General features: G+C 37.4%; 1 protein-coding gene across 1 annotated transcript in view; it reads left to right on the forward strand.

Annotated features, from left to right (window-relative positions):
- Positions 1-20,937, forward strand: part of Hibch (3-hydroxyisobutyryl-CoA hydrolase) — a 366,114-nt gene extending 345,177 nt beyond the window's left edge. The window contains exons 11-12 of the mRNA XM_090380451.1: positions 3,931-4,069; positions 20,648-20,937. Coding sequence (XP_090236577.1) covers positions 3,931-4,069; positions 20,648-20,766 — 258 coding nt within the window. The 3' untranslated portion in view covers positions 20,767-20,937. The remainder of the gene's footprint in view (positions 1-3,930; positions 4,070-20,647) is intronic.
- The last annotated feature ends 1,290 nt before the right edge of the window (positions 20,938-22,227 follow it).

Below are 22,227 nucleotides of genomic sequence, written 5' to 3' on the forward strand. Positions count from 1 at the left end.
TTCCAGTAAATGCACTGAGGCTATAAATGACACAATTGGATCAAATCCAGTTCTCCAGATTCATTTTCTGCCTACACCAAAGCTCTCAACAACTGTAAAAAAAAAGGTAAAGTGCAGCCATTATCAACCCTCTGCAGGATGGAAGCCTCCTCAACAATTCATGCTGAGGGAAATGGACCATAATCTGCCACGCTGGTCCAGTGCGGGTTGGCAGATTGACCGTATTCAGCAGTCAGGGGCTTGAACTCCGGTCTACTCAAGGAACGTGTGCTACTGCACTCCAGCTCCTGACCGCTCGGCTACGGAGGCTAGATTTTGAACAAGCTAGGCATAGAAAACTTTCTTTTTGTCTAAATGGTAGTCGAACATTATGGTCTCTTGCCAAAATCATTGGCTTGCCCCCCCTTTTTTTTTTTTTTTTTTTTTGGCTGGTGCAGCATTTCTTGCACCATGCGGCCATTACTAATACTAATACCTCTTTTAAAACCTGATGGTTCTATTGCTGCCTCAGCCAAAAATAAAGCTGATCCACTAGCATCCTACTTTTCTTCTAACTCTTGTAGTAATGATCTTGGTAAATCACCTTCTACCATTCCTAATATACTCCATTCAATGCCTCCTGTGATCATTTATCAAAAGGATGTGATAAGAATTTTCAACAGTCTTAATGCCAAGAAACTTTCTTATTCTGCTCGGAAATTTGCTCATATCCAGACAGTTCCTTAAAAGGATGACAAATCCCTCCCTTCCAATTATCATCCCATTGCACTTGCTTTGTCCTTTCTAAAGTAATGAAGAAATCCATTAACTGTCAGTTCCTAAACTATCTAGAAACCTTCCATCTGGTCAGTAATTTGCAGTATGAATTCTGTCAGTGCCGATTCACTGAAAAATTGGTGATATATTGGCTTATGTTACCCATCTATGCTATGGACAAATTTAATGGAAAATTTTGGTGAAATTTAAGCAGTTGCTCTTGATATTTCAAAGGCTTTTGATCATGTTTGGGATAAAGGACTTCTAAATAAGCTTTCATCTTTTGGTTTTCTAACTGTTACTTGTAATTGGGTATCTAGTTTTCTCCCTGCCATGATTCAGTGCCGGTGATGGTAGATGGTTTTCTCTCTTCTAACTTCTTTACTAACGCTGGTGTTCCCCGATTGTGCAACTGTTGAAGCTGTTTGTGCAGGGCAAACTTTGCCCTGCACAAACAGCTTCAACTTCTTGAATATCCTTTAATGCTGATCTGCAGTTAATTCCCCAGCTTGGCAAAGAAAACTCTTAGTTAATTTCAATCCTTCTAAAACTTAGTCCTGTCTTATATCTCACAAAAAAGGATTCTCTTGATCCTATGCTTCTCTCTTGGCATAAGCACGTCGCAAATATTGCATCTAAAAAACTTTCTCTTTGTTCACTCTGTACAAATTGCATAACTGCCCTACCACAGAATATTGTTCTTACATCTTCTGAGATATGTTATGGGGGCACTGCCTTCTTTGGTGGTGCTCTCATAACCCCTTTCAGGCTTGTAGGCTCCATTCAAAAGAGGGCTGTTAGATTAATTAATGTCCCATCTTTTACAAAGTCTCTCCGCTCTCTGTCTCACAGACATTCTGAATCTGCTGCATGCCTTTTCTATAGATACTTCCGTGGGCACGGTTATTCTGAATTACTTTTATAATTCCTCCCACCCCCCACCCACCCCCCCCTCTCTCTCTCTCTCTCTCTCTCTCTCTCTCTCTCTCTCTCTCTCTCTCTCTTCCAACTCATCAGGATCATTTTATTGTCTCACTTGGTGCATTATAACCTCAGACTTTGATGCACCATAAAACCCTTAAACACTTATTTACTTACTTAATCCTTTTTACTGTCAAACTTGGAACTCACAAAACCAACTTTTCCTTTTCATCATTTATTCCTTCAACTTTTGTTTTCTGGAACAATTTGTCTTCACAGACCTGTTTTCTGAAAATTACAATCTACAGAAATTCAAGTCTAATGTCAACAAGTATCTTCTTTCATTTTCTCAACCACCCACACATGGCCTAAGTTTTCTAGTTGTTGCAGTTGCATACCCCGATTACTGTCATTAACCATTCTGCCAAACTTTTTATCATCTGCAAATTTAGACCATAAGCTTGATATACCTTCATCAGTATCATTGATAAATATTGAAAATAGTATGGGGTACAGCACTGAACCCTGAGGGATACCACTAAAAACATTAATCCGAGAAAAGCAGTAACCACATATAACCACCCTCTGTCTTCTGCTACTTAATCATCCCTTTATTCATTGCAGTAACTTCCACGAATACCACACTGCTCCAAATTACAGCAGTCTTTTTATGTGAAACAGTGTCAAAAGCTTGTCTGAGCAGATGGACTGAGAGGTGGCAAATGAAGTTTAACATTGACAAATGTAAAGTACTACATATTGGAAACAGCAACCCCAGTGCGCCTCCGTAGCCAGGTGGGAAGGAGCAGCAATGCATAGCACACGCTTCTTGATTAGACCGGGGTTCGAGCCCGTCACCACCAAATACGGAAGATGCGGAAAGGTCAGGAAATGACCACCGCATATCCCGGAGCAATATGGCCTTAGTTGCTAATGCTCCTAAAAAAACCAAATAACAACAACAACAGCAACCCCAGAGCAATGTATCAACTCTGTGGTACTACACTGACAGTGGTAGAGAATGAAAAGGACCTGGGGTAATTGTGCAGGCAGGAAGTTTTCTGAGCAGTGCAGATGGTCTGCAAGAGTAGCCCATGATGTCTTGTCAATGATATACAGGAATTTTTCTAGCAGAGTTAGGAGGTGATTATCCCCTTGTATAAGGGCAATGGTCAGGCTACACCTTGAGTACTGTATACAGGTCTGGAGGCCTCATTTCAAGAAGTATGTAGAGCTGCTGGAACGAATACAGAGAAGGGCAACAAGATTAGTGAATGGAACAAAGGGTTGCTCTTACGAAGAAAGGCTTAAATTTTGTAAATTACAGTGTCTGGAGACTAAGCACTGGCGAGGTGATCTAATAGAGGTGTATAAAGCCTTGAATGGTTTGAGCATGCTCAATGCCGATGGGATTCTTCCTCTTGCTCAGAATAATCACCTGAGAGGGCATAAATTCAAATTGAGGAAAGACAGATGTAGGATAGATGTGCGGAAATTTGCTTTTAGCCAGCGGGTAGTTGGTTGGTGGAACAGACTTCCATCCCTTGTTGTGGAAGTTGATAGCCTAAATAAATTTAAGGCTCAGCTGGACAGGTATTTTGAACGAATGGAGGGGAATGGGAGTGGTTTTTTTTTTTTTTTTGTGGCTGATGCTGCATAAGCTTGCTTTCTTGCATCATATGCCTCTACTAATGCTAATTCTAATGCTTTAGTGAAATCTAAGTATATTATGTCAAAATTATGTTTTGCATCCAGTTCCTTTGTTATTGTATTATAGTAGCTAAAATAAGATCTCATCATTAACAAATCCATGCTGTGATTCTGTGTAACTGCATTCCTTTCAGGATGACTGCAATACTTGTTATAGTGGGTATTGGTCTTTTCACTTGACAAATCAAGGAATCAAACTTATAATTCACAAAAATTTGTAAATTATAATATATACACAGAGTTATATTGCTATTAATTAAGTTACATTATCTGTGTAATGCCATACAAAAAATTTGCATTGATATGCATATGCTCTGGGAATGTTTGAATAACTGATAATATAATATGATAGTGCCACATCCTTGAACTTCTGTTTGATACAGCTCCATTTACTTTTAAAAGCTATAAAAGGTTCATTGCTTTGTTAACTTCTGTTAATATTTCTATCTAATTTTTTAGTAAATGATCATTTAAATCAGAGATGCAACTTCCAACAGTTAACTTTAACAATAATTGTTATGGAAAATTATATTTTTTTAATAGTCACCGACATCACTGAAGGTAACGTTCCATCAGCTTCAAGATGGGGCAAAATTAACACTACAGGAAGCGTTAAAAATGGAATATAGACTTTCTCAACGATTCATGGAAGACCATGATTTTTTTGAAGGTGTACAAGCAGGTAATTTTTGTTTTGCTAACTTTTAGTTCTAATAGAAATAAAACTAATACATCATCATCCTTTCAATGTAGGTATACATGGAAGAATCAAAAACTTGGGCTATACTTAAAAAGCTGCTGAAAGATAAAGTGCTTATGCATGCAGAGTATGGATATATTCATAGTCAGTGTGACCATTTTGGATATGTGCCAGGACGTTACAGCTTGAACCATGAGTAAATATCAAATTAAAAATGATATTAGCATGTTAACAATTTCTAAGAGATCATTCCTATATGCCCACAAAACTTGATCTTTATTCATTGTGAAAATTGAATCATCCTGGCACATACAATACAAATGCAGTTCATTTTTATAAAGCTTTTATGCATCTGTCTTTCCTTACCTTCACAAACTGACTGACTGAACTCATGCCCAAATGAGTCATTAACTGCATACAATCACTGCATCCTTTGGTGTGGTTTCAAAAAACTTATAACACTGAAACCTATTGACTCTATTATATTGTTTGTTTTGTTCTGAACAGGAAGTTGGCAGGAAGGAGATATATTTTTACAAGATGTTTCAATTAAAATGCAACAACAGGGTCTACTTGCTTATTTTTTAGATTTAGACAATTGGACCTTTTTTTGTCATATTTGTGCCAGAAAATTTTAAATTTGATGTTAAAATTGGACTAAGTAATTAAATTTTGCCTAATTTTGAACAACTTTCCCTCAGTGCAAAAGTTGTTCCCATCATTGATTTATTTTAAAAGCATAACCAGTGTACTTCTGAAACAAACATAAACCAATTTTGTGTGAAGAAAAAACTACTGTTGTATATGATTTTTGCTTTTCGATAAGCACATTTAGCTGTGTAAAATAGATAGCTGTATAAATGCAGTCACGTCTCCTCTTGAAAATAATGACAAAGAAATAACATTCAAAATTCAAAAGTAAATTTAAAAATATATATAAATAATGGAGTGGAAGCAGCAGTTACATGAAATTGAATAAGACAGATGTACAGTAATAAATTCATTATCAAGAAATAAAAAAAAAAAAAAGATAAATGAAACAGGAATAGATATTTTTGTGCTTAACTTTCCAATTTTGACCCTTTTTCATCAGACATCAGGTATCGGTAACGTTCAACAGTACTGTACAGCTGCTGCTATTATTCCGCAAATTTGTCATGGCAAATGATGCAAGAAAGCAAGCCTGTACAGCATCAGCTGAGAGGCGGGCAACACTTCCCATTTCACCTATCCATTCTCTCCAATAGTTTGTCTAGTTCTTCCTCGAATTTCTTTAAGCTATCAACTTCCACAACAACAACAGATGGAAGTTTGCTCCAACAATCAACCACCTGCTGGCTAAAGGCAAACTTCTGTAGTCTGTTCTGCAACTGTTCTTCCTCAATTTGAATTTGTGTCCTTTCGTGTGTGTGTGTAGTCTGGGCCAGAAGAAGAATCCCATCAGCATTGAGCTTGCTCAGTCCATTCAAAGCCTTAAATACCTCAATCATGTCACCTTGCATAGTCTCCAGATGCTGCAATTTGCAGAACTTAAGCCTTTCTTCATAAGAGCACCCATTTGTTCCCCTCCAGTCTTGTTACCCTTCTCTTTACTCATTCTAGCAACTCTACATCCTTCCTAAAATGAGACTTCCAGACCTGTACACAGTACTCAAGGTGTGGCCTGACTATTGCCTTATACAAGGAGGATAATAACCTCCTTATCCCTGCTAGCAAAATTCCTGTATATCATTGACAAGACCCCCACGACCTACTCTGGCAGCCTGTCTGCACCACTCAGGGAACTTCACATCTGACTACCCAATTATTCCCCGGGGGTCTGTTTCATTTTCCACTATCCTGAGTGGATAATGTTGGTACATTACTTTGGAGTTACTGTTACCCATATGTAGCATTTTGCATTTGTCAGTATTAAATTTCAGTTGCCATTTCTCAGGCCGTATGCTTAACTTTTCTAGATCCTGTTGTAGTAGCATGCTATCATTAACCTCACTGCCAACCTTTGTGTTATCTGCAGACATTAGACATTAATGTACCCCATTTCCCCATGTATAAGACGCACCCTTTTTCGAAAAATTTGGGGTCTAAAAACTGGGTGCATCTTATACAATGGTTGTTGATTTTTTTACTTGCATTTCCCGCTTTTTCGTGCTTGTTGTCTTTGCACTCATTGTTTCGCACTTGTTACCGGTATATTAGGTTACATTTTGCCACGTTCTGCCCAGAAATGGCTTAGAAAAGATTTTTGTACAGTGCTGAATTCAAGTTAAAAGTGATCCAGTTTGAAAAGGTGAATGGAAATCGTGCTGCTGAACGTAAGTTTGATCCTCCTCCAATTGAGAAAACAATCAGAGACTGACTACAGGAAGAAGAAACCCTACTGAAAACTCCATGGCAGAAGAAGGCCATGAGAGGCAAGTCAGCAAAATGGCCTGATTTAGAGAGAGAGAATTGAAGATATGGATTGAAGAGCAAAGGCCAATTGGAATTCCTGTGTCCACAAAGATGGTTCAGCATGAGGCAAGAAGAATTGCTGATGAAAAAGAAGTTACTGATTTCAAAGGAGGACACAATTGGTGCTTCACGTTCATGAAACGGAATGGACTAAGCATGCATACACGCACCAGACTTGTCCAAAAGATGCCTGAAAGCTACGAGAAGAAGGTCCTTCGTTTTACTTATACAATATAAGCAAAATGAAGGTCCTTTCATTTTACTTATGTTGTACAGCAATGTTGTTTTGTCATTCAATGTCGGAAGACACATCAGTTTGAGTTGGGACAGATTGGAAATATGGACAAAGTCCCCATTCAATTTGATGTCCCAAGTAACAGAACTGTTGATAACAGAACAGGGGATGAAAACTGTAACTGTGAAGACAAGTGGACATGAAAAGAGCCATTATACAGTTGTTCTAGCTTGTTATGCCGATGGAACCAAGCTGCCTCCTATGCTGATTTTCAAACGCAAAACAATGCCAAAAGAAGACATTCCTCGAGGAGTGATTGTCCACATTCATGACAAGGGTTGGATGGATCAGGATGGGATGAAGATCTAGTTTGAGAAAGTTTGAAGCAGGAGACTAGGTGGGCCCTTACGCAAACCTGCCCTATTGGTGCTTGATCAGTTCAGGGCGCACATAACAAACAACACAAAGAAGATTGCTGCAGAGCAAAAAACAAAACTTTCCATCATGCCTGGAGGCTTGACATCCCAGCTCCAACCACTTGATGTCAGCATTAACAAACCCTTCAAAACTGCCATGAGAGACGAATGGAACCAATGGATGAAGTCTTCTGGGGACAATTTGACACCAGCAGGACGAGTGAAGAAACCAACTATAGGAGAAGTTTGTACCTGGGTGAAAAGATCCTGGGATAATATCAAGATTGAGATCGTTGATTAAAGTCATTTAAGAAGTGTGGCATTTCAAATGCCGTAGATGGAACTGAGGACGAGGCAATATATGAAGACAATGATTCGTCATCAGACACAGATGAGGACAAGCTAATGGATGGGAGTTTTGAAAGTGATGAGGAGTTGTATGAATTTTATGATGAATAAAACTTGAGTTCAATAACTTTATGTAATACATTTTTTTTTTTCAAATTTTGGGCCCCAAAATTAAGGTGTGTCTTATACATTGGGAAATACGGTAACTAATAACAATAATGGCAGATTCAAATAATTGTAATCTTCCATTAAAACAAATAATGTTAAAACAGTAGGCAGGTAAATCCCAAGTTTTCTCAGGATTTTCTTACGCCTGGCAGCAATATGACTGGCTTTCATTTTACTTATATTGCACAACAATGTCAGAACAGTAGCTTGTGTTCCTGTGCCGCCAATAAGCAAAATATAATTTGCCATCCTAAATGCAGAATAATGAACCCACGAAAATAATTCACAAAAACAATATCGAAAAATATTTCGGCGCCCTCTTGAACTGCCGCCCGTAAGCGACGCTTACCTTGCCTGTCCACTTGTTGTGGCCGTGTGTGAGAATGTAGTTAGTTCACGATTACTGCTTGTGCATTCCACCTGATTGTTTAAATTTATTTATATAATGAGTAATGAAGACTTTTTCTGTGCCTTTCTTTTAGCTCAAGCACTAATTTTTTTTAAAAAAATCTGTATAATTTGCACACTTTTTGGCCTACACGAGATAACCCAGGATAGCCCAAATGGGTTAATTACTCCCATGTATTTTCTACGAAAAAATTAATAAAAAGCTATACAATGAGTATTCGCATGATGCATACTTTTCATCTGTAAAATAAAAAAAAAAAGTCTATCCGTTACAACACATTTTGGCGCCTCCGTAGCCAGGTGGGCAGGAGCAGCAGTGCGTAGCACACGCTTCTTGATTAGTCCGGGGTTCGAGCCGGTGAGCTACCAAATACGGAGGATGCGGAAAGGTGAGGGAATGACCACCGCATATCACTGGAGCAATATGGCCTTAGTTGCTAATGCTCCTAAAAACCAAATAACAACAACAACAACACATTTTCCGGAAAAAAATGTTCCGGGAAGGGGTTAAACAGCTGATAGTGAACCTGGTTTTCCTATACAACATTATTACTGGGGATGAGAGTTGGTGCTTCCAGTATGAAAGCTCACCAAGATCAAAAAAAAAAAGGCTCATTTCCAGAAATCGCATAACAAAACTATGCTGATCACATTCTTCGACCTCTTGCATTGGCAGTGTGCCTTCTCACACGTCAATTAATTCACAGTTATTTCTGGCTCCCAAACAGGCTGCAGTGAGTGTTCAGCCACCCGTCTTATTCCTCTGACTTTTTTTCTCGTTTTCCAAGTTTAAATTCAGTTTGAAATATCAGTGTGAGCTCATTTATAGTGTCAAACGTGCTGAAAAGTGAGTAATGTGTCTTCGTGCTAGTGTTTGAACAATCCAAACTTATTTGGTTATATTTGTGGAAGTTATGTAGTCCTCAAGCAAAGACAGAATATTACAGAATTTGAAAATGTATATTGTGCTTATTCTGGAGTGAAACTTAGTGATCAAAAAAATTAATGGGCTTACATAATGGGCTTACATAATCAATGGGCTATACAGTTTGCCGAAGCTGTGTAGAAGCATTGAGATTGAGGAAAAATGGTAAAAAGAAAGCTGTGCCATTTGCAATTCCCATGATTTGGTGGAGCCTACAACCAAGTGTGATATGTGTTACTTTTGCTTAGTTAATGTAGAGGATACATGCATCTAGTAAGAAGGACATTGTTATTCTAAAATTCCATCTGCCATTAGACCATGCCCTCCACTTATATTGGAGAATATAGCAGCAGAGAGTACTGAAATTGAAGCTTCTGAACATGAAACTGAAGTCTATATGCTTGGAGACATGGAGCCCAGCCCTCAACTTTTCACAGCATGAACTCAATGATCTGGTAAGAGATTTAAACTTACCAAAGGAATCTGCAGAACTTTTTGTTTCTAGACTTAAGCTTCTATCTTCCTGTGAATGTGGGATCTCATTAGTTCTACTTGCTGGGAGAGTACTGCATAGTTACAGTTTCTAGCACGTGGGATGTTTTTCTCATGGTACAGATACAGAGAATGAGAACTAGTCCTTTACTTTTTTGATAATGATCCTATGGTTTTTTGTAGTAATATAAATGACTTAATGAACTATTTAGGAATCAGTTATGATCCTACACATTGGAGGCTCTTTATTGACTCATCAAAGAGGAGTCACAAAGGTGTGTTGCTCCACAATGGAAATAAATATGGATCAATTCACTCTGTGCATTTGAAAGGGTTTTACTGGTGCTGGGTTTTACATTCACCTGGGGTTACTTGCAGACGAAATCGCAAATGAGTCAACGCGAAAATCGCGTTATAGTCACATTGTTCCCTAATATATCAATTGTGTTGGAGCAAATTCACATTGCAAAAATTTGTGTTATAGCAGAACTGACTGTACGGGAACTTTTTGACAAATATTAGGTATAAAGAACATGGTTGGTTGGTTGGTCTGTGCTGACTTTAAAGTGATGAGTAAGCACTGGGATGTCGAAGTATGGCCAGTTTGTTGCCTGGATCAAAGCATATAATTCATAAACCACTGGTAGACCCCAAAACTCTTCTCCTTCCATTCTTGCACATAAAACTGGGTTTGATAAAACAGTTTGTAAAAGTTTAACTTCAGACAGGTCCCTGCCTCAACTATTTGTCTATTAAATACCCAGGAATCACCCAATAGAAGCTAAAATGAGGTATTTTTGTTGGACCTCAAATTTGCAAACTTAATGAGGGCCCAAGATTTTGAGGGAACTTTGAATAAAAGAGGAAAGCAGGCATGGATTAGCTTCAGGTCTATTGTTGAGAGCTTCTTAGGAAAAAACAAAGATCCAGACTAGAAGAATATAGTTTAAAATATGCTGGCAAACTTCAAGAAGCTGGGCTGCAACACAAGTGTCAAGGTACATTTTTACACTCACACATCGACTACTTCCCAGAAAATCTAGTAGGTGTTAGCAAAGAACAGGGTGAGAGGTTTCACTAGGACATTAAGGATATGGAGATGAGATACCAGGGGAGGTGGAATGTCAACATGATGGCTGACTACTGCTGAATTCTGAAGAGGGACAATAAAGTAGAAGAATCTGCAAGAAAATCAAAAAAACAAAAATCAGACCCATCGTAGATCAGTTTTTACAATGAGAGTTAAAAGTGTTTAGTGGACTTTTTGACATGTATTTAAATAAGAAAGTCTGGTGAAAGTAGTATGTTATAATTTCAATGCACAAATTCTGCCAAAATTAACTGTGAAAAAATCAAATTTTCTTTTGTGATTTTTGAAGAAGCCGGATGTGAATTAAACAAACCGAAGTGATTTTTGAAATCAGCATTAGAAAATGATTCAGAAACCTACTCTTCTGAGAAAACATCAGCAAATTTTTTTTCAAAATGCAGAATAAATGTAAAACACAATGTGAGAGAGAGAGAGAGATACAACAATAGGAACACTGTGTCTTAATAAAAAAAATGCACTATATATTCTTCAATGGTATTGCATTTACTAACAAAGTCCAAGGAAATTTATGTATTGGCATGTTATAAACATCTCAAAGCCTGCATCAAATTGAAAAAGAAAAGGACAAAATCATGTGTGATTCAAAAAAATACATTAGCATTAGCATTAGCATTAGTAGAGGCATTTGATGCAAGAAAGCAAGCTTATGCAGCATCAGCCAAAAAAAAAAAAAAAAAAAAAAAACCACTTCCACTTCACCCCTCCGTTCATTCAAAATACCTGTCCAGCTGAGCCTTAAACTTATTTAGGCTATCAACCTCCACCACAAGGGATGGAAGTCTGTTCCACCAACCAACCACCCGCTGGCTAAAGGCAAATTTCCGCACGTCTATCCTACATCTGTCTTTCCTCAATTTGAATTTATGCCCTCTCAGGTGATTATTCTGAGCTAGAGGAAGAATCCCATCAGCATTGAGCATGCTTAAACCATTCAAGGCTTTATACACCTCTATCAGATCACCTCGCTGGTGCCTAGTCTCCAGACACTGTAATTTGCAAAACTTAAGCCGTTCTTCGTAAGAGCACCCCTTTGTTCCATTCACTAATCTTGTTGCCCTTCTCTGTACTCGTTCCAGCAGCTCTACATCCTTCTTGAAATGAGGCCTCCAGACCTGTATACAGTACTCTAGGTGTGGCCTGACCATTGCCTTATACAATGGAATAATCACCTCCTTATCCCTGCTGGAAAAATTCCTGTATATCATTGACAATACTCCATGAGCTACTCTTGCAGCCCGTCTGCACTGCTCAGAGAACTTCATATCTGCCTGCACAACCACCCCCAAGTCCCTTTCATTCTCTACCACTGTCAGTGTTGTACCACAGAGTTGATACGTTGCTCTGGGGTTGCTGTTTCCCATGTGTAGTACTTTACATTTGTCAATGTTAAACTTCATTTGCCACCTCTCAGCCCATCTGCTCAACCTTTCCAGATCCTGTTGCAGCAGCATAGTGTCAGTAGTGTCCTTGACAACCCTGCCAACCTTTGTATCGTCTGCAAACTTGGACATTAATCCCGATATACCATCATCAATATCATTTATAAATACAGAAAACAATAATGGACCCAACACATAAATAAAATAATAAATAATTAATAATAACTACTCTGAATTAATAAGAAATTTTAGTTTTATGAATTAGATAATATTACTAATCAGTGGAAAAAAGTTATGAAAGTTTTATAAATGCTAGCAAATGCTTTCAGGTTCTTTCAATCCAGGTGGGACTACACAAATAGATGGATACCTATATTAAAATATAACATAGAACATTAACTAAGTATATTAAAAATTGCTAAAGAAGCAGAATGTGATTTAAATATTATATCTGAGCCTTCCCAGAGGACATTTCAGTCCCTGTCCACTATTAGTTACAAAACAGAATTGCGTAATTAGAATACAGAACATGATGATAACAATGGGAAATTACATGAAGGCTTTGATAAAAAATTTAACACTATCAAAAAGATATAGTAAATATGTTAAGTGACTGAAGGATGACTATGGTAGTAATCAAACTGCTCCTAATCCATTTATCAAAAAAAGGAAGCTTCAAAACAGAAATAATTAAAGAAGTTTCCTTTAATTGCTTCTGTTTTGGGAGAATCTTACATGTGTAATAATTTTGGACATATGACAAAAGACTGCAGATTAAAATTTAAACTTGATGTGCTTTGAACGAACAAGCTTTCAAGTCAGTGAGAAATTTAGATGTTAATATGATCATAGTTGCAGAACTTGATGATGTTTATTGCTACGGACTCATCCTTCATAATTTCCTTCAAAGGTATACCAGAATATTAAAAAACTAAAAGGGAAAAAAAAAAAAAAAAGTGAAATACAGACGATTCCAGTTATTTGAGACACATCGGGACTAGTGCATTTTGGCCCGATTAAGTGGCTGCCCCAATTATGCGAAGTTTCATGTGAATAGTTGAAAATACAATGGACCCCCCCCCTTTACAATTGATTTTCTGTATGATCAAATCACGTTTCAATAGACTCACCATACCAAAGTACCGTTCACTATACAATATGTAGTACGCCGGTCATGGTGATCACGTTTGTGAATTGAATTTTAATTCTATTAAACAGCAATTCTAATTAGCAAAAATAGGAGGAAACTTATCCAAAGGCTATAAAAGTAAAGATATATCAAGCACAAATTTACACTTTATTACTTATCAAAAAATTAAATGATACATGAAAATCGGATTGTTTAAGTAATAAAAGAGTGTACAAGCGGGCCTCGATTAACGCGATTAATTCGTCCCGCGAGCGCATCGCGCAAAACGGAAACGCGTTAATCGAATATCATAACCAATAGGAAAAATTATAATTGGTACTTGATCTTCTGGAATGTCCATAAAGAATTTTAAATAACTTTTAAATAATACCTTTTAAATAACTTTTTAACCGCATGCCATGTAAAAGATAATAAAAATTATAGAATTAAATGTTTATTGTTCAAAATATATAATGGAGAAACTAACTATTTGCTACAGAAATATTTGAACACAGTCGTTTGAACAGTTTTGGCTTTCGTTTTTTCATCATACAATTTCCGATAGCCGACAACAAGCTTCTCTAGGCCCTGGCGAAATAACATGCTTCTTTCGATGTTAGGATCAACATCCATTACCTTTTGTTTAAGGTTCTCTGCGATACGAAAGATTTCGCCTAGTTCTTTTACCGTTATCTCCTTTGAGGTAACATTTTCATCTGGCTCACACTCTTTTTCTTCAGCTTCTTCGTGCGCACGCTGTTGCTCTATTTGAAGGAGATTATTGTCACTTAGCTGTTCTAAATGCGAATTCAGTGATTCTCGAACGTTAGCCGCATCCAAGCCTTTGAAGCCAAGTTCATTACCAATATTAGTTATGTCTTCAATAACTTTTTGAACTGCATCTTTGAAGCAAGTAAAATCGTTTGCGCGGGGTAAAAGATGCTTCCAAACTGCTCTCATATTGCTGGCTGTCACTTCTTCCCATGCTGCATGAATGTTTTCAGTGGCCAATCGTATGTTATATTTTTTCCAAAATTCTGGTACAGAAATTGCATTATCTCCTGTTATAGCTTCAAGTGCCTGTGCAAAGGTTCTGCGGAGATAGTAAGCCTTGAAAGTTGCAATCGTCCCCTGGTCCATGGGTTGCAATAACGAAGTCGTATTCGCCGGTAAAAAAACAACTTTCACATTTTCATTTAAGTCACCAAGTGCAGAAGGATGTCCAGGTGCATTATCTAAAAGCAACAGAGCTTTAAAAGTAAGATTATTTTTCTTGCAATAGGCTTCAACTGTTGGACAGAAATAAGACGTAAACCAGTCTTCAAATAGGGCTTTGGTCATCCATGCTTTTTTATTTGAACGAAAAATGACTGGAAGAGTGCGATGGCTGTATCCTTTTAAAGCCCTAGGATTTTGTGCACGGTACACAAGCATGGGTTTCAATTTAAAATCACCTTCAGCGTTACCTCCTAATAAAAGTGTTAGTCGATCTTTTGAGACTTTATACCCAGGTTGTGATGCTTCATTTGCAGCCAAATAAGTTTTAGTTGGCATCCGTTTCCAAAATACGCCCGTTTCGTCTACATTAAATATTTGCCGATCGTCGTATTCAGCATCCTGAATGATTTTTTGCAATTCTGCAGGAAATTTGGCTGCAGCATCTTCATCAGCACTAGCAGCTTCCCCTGTTACTTTAACATTACATTATGCAGTCGTGCTCGATTTTTGAAACGTCCAAACCACCCTGAACTAGCAACAAACATTTCAGTCTCCCCTCGATATTTTGTTTCTTTGAGCTTAGTAAAAAGGTTAATAGCTTTGCTCTGAATATTGTCCTTAGATAATGGAATTCTTTTTTGATTGCAATCTTCTATCCAAATTGATAAAAGACTTTCCATTTCAATCATTATTAGAGTTCTGTTTCTGGTATTTTGTAAGACAAAAGAAGATGATGAAACTTTACCTTTCTCTTTATATTCGTTCTTACGGCTCAAGATAGTTTGTACGGTAGACTCACTGTATCCTAGATCTCTTACGATTTTCGCATGGTTTGCACCACGTTCATGTTTTTTAATAACTTCAAGTTTATCAGCTAAAGTAATAACTTTTCGTTTTTTTTTATTACAATCACGTTGTTTTTCACTCTTTCTTTTATCCATAATTAACAGGGGTAGAAAATTAGAATTTTTAAATACGTCTGCACGTGACTTTATTAGGTGGAGACAAACAAGTAACACGTCTACTTAGTTGATGGAAGACACTGAGGCGGGAAGCGGACAAACGCTTGTTTATTGGCAGTCAGACATTTAGTGCGCGATTCAAATCTTTTTCAACTATCAGAAATAAAAGATCGCGTTAACTGGAAATTTGAATCGCGTAAAGTAAAAATTGGTATCATTTTTTTCCAGTCGTGGTAACTGAAAACCGTGTTAATCGAACTCGCGTTAAGCGAGGCCTGCCTGTACTTAGGAAGTTGAAAAAAAAAAAAATCACTCACAGGGAACACTTTCCTTATTGATGATAAAATCATTTTATTCCGTCGATTTATTCAGCCATTTGAATTAAAAGGCAGTGAGTTTTAGAAGAATGCCTAATATTCCTCTATATATTCTGTTTAACACTGACATGAAACCCGAAGTCAGATCTCACCCTTTGCAGCTTGACATGCCCTGAGACCCACCCATCAGCTCGCACACTGGATTTGTCTGAACTAAACAAGATCCTGAGGTCCTTGAGGTTGTCATAGACATTCTCTCAGATATGCCAAACAAGCTGTACTTGCTACTTGGGAGTTTAAAACGCTGATGGAACTGATATTCGGGTGACACTCAAGTCGAGTGGGCCCAATTTCAGCGATGTCCGGACGGTCTGTGACAGCCAAATCCTCTGCTTGCACCTTCACGATGGTGGGACTGTTAGTAATCCTGGGTATAACCTCCATGCTCAAGTACATGGTGGGTGACCACCCAGGTGTGAACCAACGTAAGCAGGGGTCGAGGTGTGGCGCCCACACCGCATGGAGGAACGCCGCCCCTCTATGTTACCGGGCAGTACTAGGTGGTAGATGACTCTCATCAACCGGTGAAATACTACCACTTTGCTTATTTGAGGCTTGAAGTGGTGGAACCCATGTTTAGTCTCTAGAGCTAAGTTCCAGTCAACCCTTCCCTATCTCTTCCATCATGCAGTATGATTGATGACTTTTGAGGTTATGATGAACATTGTGGCGAGATCCAATATTCCTTACATTTCGAGGGTACAGCTCTAAAACGGTGTTCGCAGGCCGGCTGCTAGTAAGTACACCGGACCGAACCTATTGGTAACTCTCTAGGAGGCTTCCGGATCAGCTAGTTTATAATGTTGCTACCTCTATTCTGCCAGATAGTGACTGGATGGAGTCTGAGTAGTGTGCATGCGGGGAGCATTGTCGAGGCCACGTTATGTCAAGGATCTGGGTATATTCTTACCACGTGTACGCCATATCCAAAAATTTCATTACTTCATACAGCATGTCCCACCCACTTTTTCTTACTATTGAATACACCATGAATTGTCAAACTAATAGAGCAAGCTTATCTGCGAAAAGATCTAAACCTCCCAAGCACTTCCTAATTCATTTCACAAATATACATGGTCTCAATTCTAATCTCAACAATGTCCATTTCCACTCGCAGGCTGCCAAACCCCATGTACTTTTCTGACAGAATCTCAGTTATCGGTTGATTCAACTACTGCTCATCTCAGATGCCCAAATTATTTGCTTTATGATTCATTTCGCCTCAAAGGTGGTACTTGTGCATATGTCCGTTCTGATATTCCCCGTCAGAGACTTGGCAATTTGGAATCTCTTTGATCTTCTCTGGCTTAAGATCTCTCTACCTCGTGTCAAATTCATCTGTTGTCTCTACCGTTCTCCCAACTCCACTAATCACTTGGAGCTATTTAACTTCCTCTCTTTGCAACTTGACTTTCTCCAGTCCAACTTTCCTAACAGTGAGGTAATTTTCCTTGGTGATTTTAATGTTCACAACTCCAGCTGGCTTCTGTTTTCTAGTCACACCGACCCAGCAGGTCGAGATACTGAGGCTTTTGCAATTACTAATGACTAGCACAGATTGTTCATTTACTTACAAGAATACCGGACAATCCTAATCATACAGCCAATACTCTTGTCTTTTTCTCACAAACAACCCTTCTAAGTGCACGGTCGAAGTGAGAGGTCCTTTAGGCACTTCAGATCACAACTTGGTGATTGTCTCTTCTCCAGTGGAACCTTTATCTCATGGCTATTCCCAACCTTGTGTTGTTTGACATTACAAAAATGCAAAATGGGATGACGTGCGAGACTTCTTTTCTTCTTTTCCTTGGTCAGATTACTGTTTCAAAACTTTTGATGTCAACGTTTGCTCAGATCGTGTCAGTGAAATTATTCTTGCAGGAATGGAATCCTTTATCCCACACTCCACTTTAAAATCTCATCCTTTATCTAAACCTTGGTTTTCCAATAAATGTGCTAAGGCTATTCAAGAGAAGAATGTTGCATATCGTAATTGGCTTGTTTCTAATTCTTCAGTTTCATTTTCTGCCTACACCAAAGCTCGCAACAATTGTAAAGCAGTTATTAATCAGTCCAAACTAGAGTTTGAACAGGCTAAGAGTAAAAAACTTGCTTCTTGTTCTAATGGTAGCCGAGCATTCTGGTCTCTTACCAAAGCTATTGGCCACAACTTTTGCCCATCTCTGCTCCCACCTCTGTCCAAACCAGATGGTTCTGTTGTCACTTCAGCCAAGGATAAAGCTGACCTGCTAGCATCCCATTTTTCTTCCAGCTCATGTATTAATGATCTTGGTAAAACACCTCCCACCATTCCCAACACCCTCCATTCAATGCCTCCTGTGGTCTTCCATCAAAAGGATATCAGAAGGATTTTGATGAATCTTGATGCTAAGAAAGCTCCAGGTCCTGATGATATTTCTCCGCTTGTTCTCAAAACCTGTGCTCCTGAACTTACTCCTATTCTTTGCCACCTTTTTTCACTTTCTTATTACAAAGGTGTTTTTCCTTCTGCTTGGAAATTTGCTCATATCCAGCCAGTTCCAAAAAAAGGGTGACAAATCCCTCCCATCCAATTATCGTCCCATTGCAATTACTTCTACTCTTTCTAAAGTAATGGAGAAATCAATTAACCGCCAACTCTTAAACTACGTAGAAACCTTCCGTCTGATCAACGATCGCCAGTATGGATTCTGTCAGTGTCGATCCACTGGGGATATTCTGACTGATGTTACCCATTTATGGACTAATTCAATGGAAAGGTTCAGTGAAACACAAGGAGTTGCTCTTGACATCTGAAAGGCTTTTGATTGTGTTTGGCATAAAGGTCTTCTAAACAAGCTTCCATCTTATGGTTTGCCCAACTGTTTTTAGTAATTGGTTATCCAGTTTTCTCTCTGATCGCTCACTGAGGGTGATGGTAGATGGCTCTCTGTCATCTAACTTCTCCACTAATGCCAGTGTCCCCCAAGGTTCAGTTCTTTCCCCCCACTCTTTTCCTCTTGTATATTAATGACCTTCTTCCATTGACTGGAAATCCAATCCATAGTTTTGCCGATGATAGCACATTGTATTCCACTTTCCATTTTGAGAAACCTTGTCCTGCTCAATCAGCTTCAACTTCTCGAAAATCTGCTATCAATTCTTTAAATGCCGATCTTCAGGTAATCCAGTGGTGCAAAGACAACTTAGTTGATTTCAACCCTTCTAAAACTCAGTCTTGTCTTATATCTTGCAAAAAGGATTCTTCTGCTCCTATGCTTATCTTTAGTGACACTCCGATTTCTAGGCAAAATGATATATTTCTTTTGGGGATTACCCTAACTTCTAATCTCTCTTGGCACAAGCACATTACAAATTTTGCTTCCTCTGCATCTAAAAAACTTGGTTTTCTCTTTTGCTCTCTGCGTTACTTTTCTTCCAAACAGCTGCTCACTCTGTATAAATCGCAAATCCACCCAGCCATGGAATATTGTTCCCACATCTGGGGTGGTGCCCCCAAAACCTCTCTCAGGCTTCTTGATTCCATTCAGAAGAGGGCAGTTAGGTTAATTAATGATTCATCTCTAACAGAGTCTCTCCACTCGCTTTCTCATAGACGTACTGTTTCTGCTGCATGCCCCTTCTTCAAAACAGTTCGAACACGTGCCGCCACCAGCCAACATCCATTCACTGTCCAACTTCAAACCCACAGAACCAACTTTTCATCTTCATTTATTCATTCAACTGCCGTTTTCTGGAACAACCTTCCTTCATATGTATTTCCTGAAAATTACAATTTACAGAAGTTCAAGTCCAATGTCAACAAATATCTTCTTTCATCTTCTCAACCTCCAACCCAAGCACGGTACTAAGTACTATAGGTTCTAATACCTCTCGTGTTTGGGGTTCACATAAAAAAAAAAAAAAAAAAAGATGTCAGGTGCTTCTCATTGTATTATACAGATGTTTCAAGCAGTCTGGGGGCTGCTCTTTAATGTTTCCTTAGTAATATTTTAGTGGGGAAACTGTGTGCAGTTCTGAGAAATAAGCAATGCATATCTAATAAAACATAACATCTGAAATTGACAAGAAAAAAAAAAAAAAAAAAGACATGGATAATAGAATTTTTCAAAATTTATATTACTAGTGTTTTGGTTTTTTCTATCACAGAACATCAAATAAAACATTTCACTTGGGTGGCCTGGGAAGCTTGAATATTATCACATTATGTTACCAGAATTGCAGGTGTGTTTTTTTTTTCCCCTTCAATAATGCCCCATACACAAGTTAAGCAAAAAAAAAAGTTGGTGATACCATGTCAATTTTTAATGTTGCAGCAGTTAACATGTTAAAAATAAGAAAATTCAAATCATTCATGTCAGAGCCAACATTAGTATTATAAAATTTGTCCAATTATCTGTTCTTAAATTTCTGTCAGTATAATTAATACAATCCTCAGGCCTAATTGACACTAAAACATTTTAATTCCCATTGAAAATTTTTTTTCAGATGTGTTAAAGTATATTTTTTTACATACAAATTATGTATATTTTTTAATAAATTTGACTTCCTTTTTTTTTTTGTTCTTGATATTCTAATGTCTCTCAGCCTTTTCCTATTAATTAGGCCACGTGATACAAGGAAGCAAACTTATTCTGCATCAGCCAAAAATAATAATAATTCAGTCTGCATAAACAAAAAATTATTTTTAAGTAATCTTAAAGCTTTTCAGATCCCACCTCAAAATTTCTTCACAGCCCACATGATCAAGACCATCTGATCGAGAAACACTTATCTTGTAAAGATAATTTGCCACTTGCTATATTGAAAGGGCCGGGAACTTCTGTTTTCTAGAATTTACATGTTTAACTAAAAACTTGCTTTGTATTAAATTGTGTCAAAAAATGAGAGCTGAATTGCTAAGTAATAAAATAAAATTTGCATATTTTGTTTTACTAGTGGTCATTGACAAGAGCAACGTGCCACAATGGAAACCATCTGATTTAAATGCTGTTACAGAAGATAAAGTAAACTCATATTTTTCTCCACTTCCATCAAAGCAAGAACTCTGCCTGTAATTTCATGTTAAACTGGAATCTGTATTTAAATTTTAAGTGACAGATTGATAAGTACTAACTTTTTTACTTGAAACGATGGTAGAGTTGTAATCTGTTAATTTTCTGATGCATTGTGCTGATGAAAATGCAAAACTAACTAATTAAATAAATAAAGCTGAAATTTGTTTCCTGTGTGCGTGTGTATGTCAAATTTTCATGAAATTTATAATACAGCAGACTCTTGATTTACAGGGATCGGATTAACCGGGACACTTGAAGACTCCAAATTAAAAAAAAAAAAAAAAAAAAAAGGAAATCATAAAATCCAAGTAATAAATATAAAGGTATAAACAGATTTTGCAAGTCATAAATAAGTGGCGTTATAAGTTGTCATTGGATTAGTCGTCAAGTGTGCCTATTACCTTACAACCTCCGCTGCCTTCACACCAGCCACTCAAAAATAAAAATAAAAAAAAGACCAAATATTTAGTTTGTTTTAAGCGCGTCTTCGATTGTATGTTCCGTAACACCGCAAAAGGACAAATTTTGTTTCATTATGCATGTTATAGCAACTATTTTTTTTTTTTTTTTTTTTTTTTTTGTGTTTAGAAATCACAAAAATGATGGGCAAACGCAAGAGTTGTGTTTTCAATTAAACAAAAACTTGAAATTCAAAAGTTTGAAAACAGTGCATCCGTTAAATCTCTAATGAACCATTATAATGTTAGTGACCAAACCTTATGCGAAATTGTAAAAAATAAAGGGAAGCGTCGCATTGGACATGCGAGTAGTGTGTGGTAAGTTTTTTTTGTCTATCGCCATACTTTTACATAGGTTGCTGAACATTTTTCGATACATGTACAGTATTTTTGTATTAACCATTTTGTATTAATACAAAATATTTTTGTATTTTGTATTAAATCAATTTTCCGGAAATTTTTTTTTTTTTACCATCTATCCCAGAAAATCAAGTCTACTGTATAGTCATAAATTTTCATATATAATTGCTATCTTTGAAATTTTATTCTGGTAACCATATCATTGTCAACACTGCATACCTCTGCACATAACAGAATATTAGTTGTAAGGTTACATTTACACAAACTCATCCGTACTGTTTGTTCATGTTGGCTAACATATACAGAAAAAGGTAACGTAAAAAAACATCCTGACTCACTGGTACCAAATAAATCAGAAATTTCAAAATTTTGGTGGTAATCCATTTTTGTGAAACGGGTAGTGTTTGTGCCAAAAAAAAAAAAGAACTAGACACCATCCATTGTTAAGTTGAAGAAAAACTTGATGTTAATCAACATTTATTGCCATTGCCAAAAAAAATCTGAAAATGCGCAAGTCTTATTGAAGTACACAAAGGGCTGTTAAAAAGTTAGGTCTCCATCCTTAATGAATTCCACACGAGTGATATTTGTTAGTAGGCCAAACCAGTGGAATGAGAAATAATGAAAATTCTCCTGTTTTTCA

The sequence above is a fragment of the Mastigoproctus giganteus genome, chromosome 1, assembly GCF_048544385.1.
Source record: "Mastigoproctus giganteus isolate SK-2022 chromosome 1, ASM4854438v1, whole genome shotgun sequence".
In the NCBI taxonomy this organism is placed as follows: Eukaryota; Metazoa; Arthropoda; class Arachnida; order Uropygi; family Thelyphonidae; genus Mastigoproctus; species Mastigoproctus giganteus.